This window comes from Lepisma saccharinum, chromosome 10, assembly GCF_977018435.1.
Source record: "Lepisma saccharinum chromosome 10, izLepSacc3.1, whole genome shotgun sequence".
In the NCBI taxonomy this organism is placed as follows: domain Eukaryota; kingdom Metazoa; phylum Arthropoda; class Insecta; order Zygentoma; family Lepismatidae; genus Lepisma; species Lepisma saccharinum.
Window position 1 is genome coordinate 34,236,317 of NC_139238.1, and position 11,134 is coordinate 34,247,450.

General features: G+C 37.1%; 1 protein-coding gene across 1 annotated transcript; it reads right to left on the reverse strand.

Annotated features, from left to right (window-relative positions):
• Nucleotides 1-10,519: 10,519 nt before the first annotated feature.
• LOC145994060 (protein GVQW3-like) lies at nucleotides 10,520-10,906 on the reverse strand. The gene has a single exon (XM_083130146.1). It carries the CDS (start codon nucleotides 10,904-10,906, stop codon nucleotides 10,520-10,522), a length of 387 nt encoding a protein of 128 aa, XP_082986272.1.
• Between the last annotated feature and the right edge of the window lie 228 nt (nucleotides 10,907-11,134).

Consider the following 11,134-nt stretch of genomic DNA (forward strand, 5'->3'; position numbering starts at 1 on the left):
TCTGCCACAGAAACCTACCTGTATCGTAATAGAAAAAGACTATCGTGTTTGTGTACTTTATTATAAACGTATCCGACATGAACACATCACAGATCAGACATATTTTATCTCACAATTGTTCCACCAAAACAATTTTTTGTGGTGTTTACCCGAGAGATCTTCTGCCTCGAACGTTCTCCACCCCTGCTTTGATAATCGCAAACACGGATACTTCCGATTCCGAAGGAACACACTGGGTTGCCTTCTATTTCGACAAAAACAATAAGGCAGAATATTTTGATTCATACGGTTTCCACCCCTATTACCCAGAATTCATAACATTCTTGAACCGTCATTCCTCTATCTGGACTCACAATAATACCCCCTTACAAGGAATATTTGCTACAACTTGCGGACATTACTGTTGTGTATATGCTTATTATAAAGCACATCACGTCACAACCAGGGATTTCATCCGGATATTCCCACCAGGTGTCAGTAAAGATGAATATATTTTACACCGTTTTCGTCAGATCTTCAAATGTTTACCGCATTCAAAGTGTCCTAAAGGAGCACAAGTGTGTCGTTCTATCAAACCAGTTCGGGAGTGTATAAGATGATTTCTATATAAAATATGTATGATGATTCTGCTCACTCTCAGTATCATCTTGACACCTTTAGTGAAAACATCATGGAACCGGTCAAAAATTCTACAATGGAAAAACATGATCAGCTTCTAGACCGTATTACTCATAAGGATGGTGTTTCTAGATGTAGAAAACGTAGACGTCTGCCCCCTACCAAAATTGAGATTCCTGTTATAAAAACTGAACCGATTGAGAGTGAACCGGATGTGACAAAGGATTGTGATTTCATGAAAATACGTCAAGAAAACAGTTCTTCCCAAAATAAAACCGAATGTTCGGAACTGCACAACATAGATGTCTGTTTGGATCGTTATCTTGCAAATATATACTTTCTGAACACAGAAAAAACCAAATATGTAGCAGTAGGATTCGAAAAACAAACACCTTTCAATCTGGTATGGGAGTTTTCGCAACAAGGAAGATTACCCGTACGAATTAATTCTTCACAGATTAGAGAATTGTGTGTTTTGAAATCTGATGTACTTGATTACATCGAAACAGGTCGACGATTTAATTATCTCGTCACAGGGAATATTACTGTCAGTGCTGTAAATTTTTTCGGAAAACGTTGTATTTCCATGTATCAACATTCCTCACCGGATGCTTTTATTTTTACACCCCCGGAACTACATTTATTTTTTTGTGAACTTTTCACACCCTTAAGAAAATTAACGAACGAACGTTATCATAAATTACAGCCACATATACAGACTTTTGTGCATTGTATCGAAAAGAATATGTTTTCAGAAAGAAAAGAAGTACCGGAAAACCTGATAAGCCATTTTCACGTTCTCTGGTACAACGAATTGATGATTGAAATATATCTTCAACACAATCTTGGACATTCATTGATATTATAAATAACTTTATTATCCATTATGTATTTTTTACTGTAAATGTATATCTTTATATGTATATTATTAAATTGTAAATAAAACATTTGAAAAAAGGTTAAACAGTTTTTTATTTTTCTCTATTACAGTAGAAATGGTACATTTTCCAAACATTTTCAACTGCACAGGTTTTGTTCACATTTTTTGATTCACTATGTTCTCTACATTTCTTTTTCTCTACCGAAAGTTTCACACTCTCCAATTTTGGACACCCAAATTCTTCAATATTATCTACGGTTAACGTACTCATACGTTTTTCTCCGATACATTTTTCCAACCATTTAGTTTTTTCAGTACCTTTAACATACACATTTTCATTTACAAGTACAGAATATAAAAGATCTCCTAACTTCTCATACGGTACCCAACCATTTTCCCAGGAGAGTCCGTGTTTGTTTGCACGGAGCCAATAATTCACACGACGATATTTTTCACTTAACAAATGTAGACCGTATGGAGGTTTTACTAAATAATCAAATGTACATTCAAAAGGAGACTTCAATATTCCGACTTCTTTCCACACAAATTCACCGTCTTTTCCTCGTAAACCTTGAACGTCCAAAAAACATACATCCATTGTTCAACAGGTAAAAACTGTCAATGTATTTTTAATAGATCCACGACATATAGCACACTTATCGAGTTGTGAGGCACAGGATCGACAACTGACAAAATGTCTGCACGGGAGAAACACTATATCGCAAACATTCAAAAAACAGATTTTACAAATCATTACAGAATCTGCATTTTTTTCAATAACTTTTTTTGCAGACTTTTCTCTATTAGCACAATATTTACATTCGACCTTATAATGTAGTAATGCAACACTTTGTATAAAACTACAATGGGGCACTGCTGCCAGATGTCTTATAACAGGACAATCTTCCGGTGTCCAATCACAAAAGCCATAAAAACAATATGAACACAGTACTCTATCACCGTGGCCTGAATAGTAACATCCTGCAGTCACTAACTCTTCAGGTGTCTGTTGTAATCCTACAGGCCACTTTTCGTAAGTTTTGTATGGAGAATCGACTGATAGGTAGTTATTACAATGCCCCGAAAATCGGTAGCAGGGGTAACTGAACACTTTCATAAATCAGCCAAAGAAAAACAATCTGATACAATAGGTGATGGGGTTCCAGGTATTGGTGATAACGGTACCGGCACAGTATCTTCTACATCACTACCGAACAGGGCTCTGGAAAAACCAAGACGATTCGAAGATACCGCTGGAAAACAGGGATGTCCTTCTAATTTACGTAGTAGAGAACGGTTGCAGGTAGTACACCACAAAATAGTTTTGTTCACTAACACGGCAAGCCACTCTTTCACTCTTTGTTTTAAAGCTTCAGCAATCTCATCTTCATCCTTCCTCTGAATGAGTTCACACGAACATTTGTGACTGGGAAATCCTGTTCTCCCATCCGTAAACTTTTTTCTTTCCACTATCTCCTTCAACGTCTCGCAGGAATGATGGACTGCTTCTCCCGATCTATTGAACAGGTAACATCCGCACCATGGAGCTTCACGTAGTGCTACGTACATAAACGGGAACTGTTTCAACACTCGCTGTACAGCCTCACGATCGGTATCGATATCGCCGCAGGATTCTATGACTTCCCAAAACTCTTCGTAACTTATCTCGTAGAAATTCAGAGCTTTCTCCGGAAACGTTATGTAATACTCTGCCATTGTGACACACTCTCGTTCTTTTTATACCGTCTACATATATATATACCCTTCTTCCTATTACGTCATTTTCCTTAAATATGTCCAAATAAATACTTTTTGTATTCTTAAATTAATACAACGATCTTTGAATCAAATGAGTCAGCAACATTTTCCCGGCTTCTCAAAGACAGGTTGTCGACCTCTATACTGAATGCGTCATTAAATTCGAAAACCTAAATCAACCTCTGTACCGAAAAACAAACACAATAAAATAAAAAACAACAGTAAAAAATTCCCATCCATTATCTATAACCTTTTAACCTCTATCTCAAACTCCACACATTTTTGGAACCCTGCCAAATAATAACAATGTCTGCTTGTTCACTCGAATATTAACCCGAGCCGGGAATTTCCGGTCACGTGACTTTCATGTGATTTTGGCGGGAAATTCTCAGAATCGACCCGAATCAACAATTTCCTATCACGTGATTTTCACGTGATTCACACAACATTTTCTAAACCTCAACCTCTTATCTATAACCTTTCACCTTTCTCAGACAACATTTTAATCATCATTCAACTGACTCAGTAATTTCCTGTTGAAATCAAGCTCGGGAATTTCCCGTTCCGGGGTCAAAAAACTCTTCAACCAATCAAAACTCAAAACACCTATGACGTCATCATCTCCTCATCCAAACAACCAATCAAAATCCATCCCCATATCTCAAACCCCGCCCATTTCTGGCCGAACTCCAAAACACAAACAATGCTTGCTTGTCCACTGCCCTTTATCATCAATTGATCTTTCATCGATCTTTTCCAATCAATTGATTTATCGACCCATATCCGGGAACATAACTACTGATGTTTAACAATATTAAGAACAACAATTGCTTTCTATTTGTAATTTACTAAGTACTGAAATTTTAAATAGTCTTTTGTGTTCGTACTACACATTTAAAAACTTTTTTGTTGCTCCCGAGTGCCAAGCTTAGAATTTAAAGAAGAAATGTACATTTTCATAATGCACGGAAGTTCGATATTCAGAAAGAAAGAAGGTCTAGTGGAAAACATTTCAAAACTTCCAAAAGGTATAGCAGTAATGAAAAGAACACTCTTGTATGGAAGCCAGAAAAACCACAAGGTAGATTTCATAAGATACCTAGCAATCAGTAACCAACAAACTGCATTTTTAATATTAATGTCCTCATTATTAACGAACCTTATTTATTCTCACCACGCAATGGGTAAAATATTTGGAGCTTTATCCCACTTTCCGGAAAAATATTTCGTGTTTCTGCTACTTTTGACTTTTGTTGGCATGATATCCCGGATCACTTTTACGAGACGAGACGGGACAAAACGAGACGGGACGAAACGAGACGAGACAGAACCCTTCGAGACGGGACACGAGACGGGACAAACGAATATTTTCGAGACGAGACACGAGACGAGACAGCATTTTCACGAGACGGGACAGACCAAAGTCTCGTCTCGTCTCGTCTCGTGGGCAACACTAGGAATAAGTGCGAAAGGAATAACAGTCAAACGGAATAAGTACGAAAGGAATAACAGTCAAACGGAATAAGTGCGAAAGGAATAACAGTCAAACGGAATAAACGCGAAACGCAATACAGGATTGGGCGCAAAGCAATAAGAGCGAATCGGAATTGCTGCGAAATGGATAAAGTGCGAAAGAGAGAAGTGCGGAATATGCGAGAAATGAATAACAGAGCAGGATAAAACGCGAAGCTAAAATCAAGTACAGAGAGAAGTGCGAAACTGAATACATGCGGAAGGAATTTATCGCCAACGGAATAAGAAACATACAAAGGGAATAACAGCGTATCGTACCCAAGGCGTTGGGTAGAAGTGACAAGTCTGCTAGTATTCTTAACATAGCAGGAAGCAGAAAAAGGAATGCTCAATAAGTAATTGGCCAAATGTTAGGTGATTGACTTGAGAGGCGGTTGTGGAATGATAGGTGGGATCGAGAGAGAGTGGAGACAGTTGGCGAGTGAACGAGATGGAGTAAAGATCAGGGATAGAGAGATAGCAAGGAAGTTGGTGCGTGAACAAAGTGAATTCTGACAGGGAAGTCAGCCATGTGACAATTGAGAGGACGATCTGCGGAAATAACCATCATCCAATTGTGAGGCAAGTAATATATTTTTCTTATCAATGTCCATATCGGTTCAGTCGTGGAGAGTACAAAATCCATTTATTGTACATGTAAATTATTTTGCCATTCCTTTGAACGTAACCTCTTGCATATCTCACATTTAGGCCAAGCGAGTGATAACCATCTGGAAGATAAATGATGAATAGCTACGTCACCCAATAGACGATTCTGGGTCTTTGGTTCGATCCCAACGCGGTATTAACACAGCGTTACGACAGCGAAAGAATTTAGGGCGAAATGAAATAAGCGAGAAACCACAATCCAGTACAGGAATAAGAATATCGAAGGAATAAGAACGAAACGGATCTAATGCTAAAGAAATTTTGAATTTGTGTTTTTATTTACCGTAGCTTTTTTGCCAGTTCCAGCTAATCGCGATGATATGGATGAATTTTGAGCGGATGAAATTCATGAAGGGACACAATTTCCGTCCCCGAGACTAGACTTCAGAATTCAGTGGCGAGAACGTTGACAGAGTGTCAACCAAAATAACAAATCCAAAATTCTTGACTTTTTCATGACTTTCTCCTGACATTTCTATTCTTTTTCTTGACCATTTCCCCCTTGTTCTTAAGATTGATTGATTTGCTTCATTTTACTTCGCTTTTGTGCCACTTTTGGCTAATTTGCGAAGATGGGGATGAGTGCTGATATGATGAAATTGTTGAATGGACATTCAGAAACATCCATGCCCAGGTCGGGATTCGAACCCAAGTTCGCTGGCGTCGTAGCACGATATGCTAACCACTCCGCCACGGGAGCCCGTTGGAAATGAAGAAAATATATATCTTTATTCAATGAAAAATCCTTACCACAAGGCCGGTTAAGATGAAAACTGAAGCTGTACTTTACCAAGAGATTTAGACTTGCTTTAATTGTTAATGCATGTAAAAATTAATGCTTCATACTTTATTCTGGATGGGGCGTGGTCACATTACTTTCATATTTATACAAAACTTCACACATACAAGAATGTAATTCTTAAGAAACAAAATGAACAAATCTTAACCACAGTTCGATACATTTTTAGATTTCTAAGTATTCAATTTTATCAAATCCCAGTACAGGTATATAACAATGTAAATTCACTATACTGTAAAAACAAATGCAAACATTATTGATGACAATCATAATTTCTTGACTCTTTTGACCTACCTGTTGCTACTTTTTCTTGACTTTCTTGACATAAAAGTATTCTAGTCCACGTTTCTTACAAACAAGTCATAAATTTAACTTCTGCACTGTCTACAGTCTACTGATATCAGCTGCAGATTCCCCCGCCCACATAACTACTGCGTAGGTCAGTTTTGGAATAACAATTGCCAGAAAGAGAAATAAATAGATGTCCATTCATCTCAAAGGAAACTTCTAAAGGCATAATTGGCCTTCAATCCTGTGTTCCAACCATGTGCTTGAAATTGAAGTTTTACCTCAAAATTACCTCAATGTGTGTACTGAACTGCTGAATTTATTTATGTAGTAACGAGAAACTATGTATTTGCTTGCAAATTTCACAAATTTTGTTTTATGTGGGAGTATATTAAGTTCCATTTTTTTAAGGGAGATACTGGTTCAAGAACTTTTTCAAAGTTTCAGAAATGATATTCTTGAGCTAAACAAATATGCTGAATTTATTTATGTAGTAACGAGAAACTATATATTCGCTTGCAAATTTCACAAATTTTGTTTTATGTAGGAGTATATTAAGTTCCATTTTTTTTAAGGGAGATACTGGTTCAATAACTTTTTCAAAGTTTCAGAAATGATATTCTTGAGCTAAACAAATATTCGTGGCGCAATTCCAAAAGTAAAGGTGCGGCAGAGTGGGCGATGGCCTTCCTCCCCCAGTTTCTAGAAAAATACTTTGAATACAGAAGGTGGTTCGCGAAGCGATCTGTGCTAACAAGTTGCAAAGTAAAAATAAAAGTATTTTCCAGGGGAGCCAACAAGGCCCCTTTTCCCCTTAACTGTGTTGTCCCCTTAAAAAAAGAAAACATTGCTTCAATTTGAAGTTATCATGTTCATGCATTACTTAACATATATTATTGTGGCTGAAATCAAATTATCTCGTATGTGTGAAATATATAATTGTTGATAGACTTTCATTTTCCAGGTGAAGGGCGTGGCCCCTTGCCTCCCCCTCCCTTTCGGAAATCAATGCGCTTGGTACATTGTTCTTTGTCCCTCGTTGTCACGGCCTATTTTACGCAGAATAAATAATACCGAAATGTTTGCCTTCATAGTTAATATAATTTAGATTTCAGCCAATCCATGACAAAGTGATCCTACCACTTCAAAAAATAAAGTTAGTCCAAATACTATTTGAACAGCATTAAACTGAAGCTTAAATCCTATATTTTGATGAACTAATCGAAGAATGTTTTAAATTTCCAATTATGTTTTAATTTTAAGTAAGGGTCATTCCATGCCAAATCATCACAAAAAATGAGGTTTTCAACCCAACCATCTCAGATTTTCATGAAATTTGGTAGGATGGTAGAGGACATGAAGTAATAACAACAAAAAAATCATAACTTTTCTACTAATTAAGGTATAACTTTCATCTTGGGCTTATTTTGAAGCTATGGAAGCATAATTTTCATAAAAAATAGTTTCATATGAAAATATAGTAATTTTTAGTTCAAGATCACATGAAGTGACCTTTGACCTTGAATATCTAAAAAAAAAAAAGTATTTTCAATTTTAGTGGGAATAAAGTATGTTGTAGAGTTTAATGTATTCTCTGTTTGTTGTAAGTTTCATTTTGGCATGGCTTTGGGATCAGGAATAAAAAAAATCTGATAGTAGTATATGCTACATTCAGTGAACACCTTACAGTCTAGTAATGTCGTGTTGGGAACTTGAAAAAATAGCGCCAATAATTCACCTTGAAAAGTAAAAAAAACAATATCTCGAAAAAGATGGATTGTACACAAAAAGTGAAGATAACCAAATTGAAAGAGCAGAAAATTTGCTAAATTATGTTTTTTGTTTGATAGAGCTACCTTGAATCCTAATTGAATTAGAAAGCTCCAATTATTTACTTAATTTTTAGAATTGGCGAAAAACGTGGTTTCTGACACAAAGAACAGCAAGTATGGAACAAACTATGTAATTTACGTCCTAAGTCACTGGACCAATTTCACAACTCATGATTTCCTCTAGAAAATAGTTATTGTTTTAGATGTGAAGTGTGTGATTGTTACTCCCGGAACTTCATTGATTGACTCATATATAGATAGACTATCTTCAATTATTTATCCATGTAGCAAACATCCGTGAAATCAAATCTAGAACATTGTACAGGATATAAAAGTATTAGCTTTAATATTGCTTCCAAATAAATATTCCGTTCTGGCTTAATTTTATTCCAATTAAGGTAAATTATTATTTACATTATAATTTAGGAAGTCAATTCTGATTTTTCACTGTTTAGAAAAAAATCATTGCAAATGTAAATTTATTTGTCAATTGAACCTCGTACTTAATTATTGCTTTGTTTCGACAATACGTAATTGTTTATGTCTTACTAATTGTTACCATGGAAAGAACACAATATAGATTAATATAAAACCATGTAGAGAGAGTATACAACTGTTGTTATATGTCCAAGGAACACATTCTTTATTTCAACGCTGTCAATTGCGAATGCAATTTCCTACAATCACGTGTCTATGAGAAAGGTAAATAGACTTTGCTACGATAATTATGAATTCTCAACTAGAAATAATGTATTGCGCAGCATATTGTTTCGATTTATTTTACACAGGCATTTGCCAAGGGTTTACAAGTCAAAACTTATCCCATTATGCTTTTAGACCCCGCTAGATCATCTTACTGCCTTTCAAGTGTCAATTATTCCAAGACACCCTTGTAAATGTGGTTTTTATCTCACCCACTTGCATACGGTGTCAAGTAATGTAAATATGTGACTACTGAAACAGATTTGTACTCTGTGCGGTACAACAGACACTCATGAGCAGAGTGCTTGATTCCAAAATAATTACATTAATTTTTGTGCGTGTAGGCACGTAACATAGTAAGCTTAAAGAATATTGTACAAGAATGTCTGCATGGACGTCCGCAGGATTTTTTCCAGGGAGGGGCAAGGAAGGTATTCTTTTCCATGGGGGCCAAGCGAAGGCAAATTTTCCCCAAAAATAGTGATGTTCCCTAAAAAACATTGCTTAAATTTGAATTTATGGTGTTCATGCAATAATTAACACGGATTATTGTGGCTAAAATGAAATTATATGTGTGAAATACATATTTTTTGGTTGACTTTCATTTTCCAGGGGGGGCACGGCCCCCCTTGCCCCCCCCCTTCCGGACGCCCATGAATGTCTGTGTACGCAAACCCTTAACACGCATTCCAAGCACTGGCGATCACCTTACTGATAAAGCAATGTTCGGCATATTCTCATCGAATGTGCCGATTTTACTTTCCTCATACAAACTGCATACATGTTGAAAGATGATGACGGTCCATTTGTAATGTTCTTAGATTTTGAGAAGAGCGAGCATCTTGCACTGTTTCTGAGAACATCCTTACCTTTTTAACGTCTAGCGTATGTCCCGTGGAGGTCCCTTTATAAACTTACACATTCAACCTTTCTCAATCGGCTTTTTACACCCCGTTTTTCACTTTAAGGTACGGATTGTAGGTAGGAGGGTTTTTCCTTGCATATTTTGAAGGATGCAAAATGGCCACCTCAAAATTTTAACTCATTCATTCGTTCATTGTTATTTTTATTACGAGGGAGGATCAAATGAAAACCTTAAAAGTTTATTATAAATTTCAAATGTTGTTGTATTGCTATGAAAGTTGGCAATATTGTTTCTAACAGTATTCTCTTTCTTCAGTAGGTGGCAGAAGAGTCTAGTCAAAGAAGCGCCAGCACAGGAGCAGTTTCAAGATGGCCGCCCCACTGTCCACATGCACCGCATTAGAACAGCGTTCGGTGATCCGGTCTTTGAGTAGTGAAGGTGTGAAACCAATTGAAACTATGGTGATTCTGGTTGATGATAGTGAACCCAGGTCTCATCGCCTGTAACAATGCTGTCCAGAAATGCATCACCCTAGGCGTTGAAACGACGCAAAAGTTCTTCACAGGCGTCGACGCGACGATCTTTCAATTCAGCGGTCAACTGACCCATCTTGCCGATACCTTATTGAAATTCAGAACATTATGCACAATGTGTTGAGCTGAACCAAAGCTCATATTCAATATTGTTGCGATTTCTTTCAGGGTAATACGCCTGTTGTCCTTTACAAGCTGTTCCACTAGCGCAATGTTGTCGTCGGTCACTACGCGGTGAGCCTGTCCCGGTCGAGGAGCATCCTCCACAGATGTTACGCCACTTTTAAACTTCCTATACCACTCGTATACTTGCTGCAGGGACAAACACGAATCACCATACTTTGCTGCCATACTGCGGTGAATTTCAATTGGTTTCACACCTTCACTACTCAAAAACCGGATCACCGAACGCTGTTCTAATGCGGTGCATGTGGGCAGTCGGGCGGCCATCTTGAAACTGCTCCTGTGCTGGCGCTTGTTTGACTAGACTCTTCTGCCACCTACTGAAGAAAGAGAATACTGTTAGAAACAATATTGCCAACTTTCATAGCAATACCACAACATTTGAAATTTATAATAAACTTTTAAGGTTTTCATTTGATCCTCCCTCGTATTTACAGTCGTTTACACATGAAAGAGAAATATCAGCCTATCCAACTGGAAACTAGAGAGGATAGC

Bases quoted from the DNA above. Each gene is read 5' to 3' on its own strand.
- LOC145994060 (XM_083130146.1), bottom strand. From the start codon at position 10,906: ATGGCCGCCCGACTGCCCACATGCACCGCATTAGAACAGCGTTCGGTG.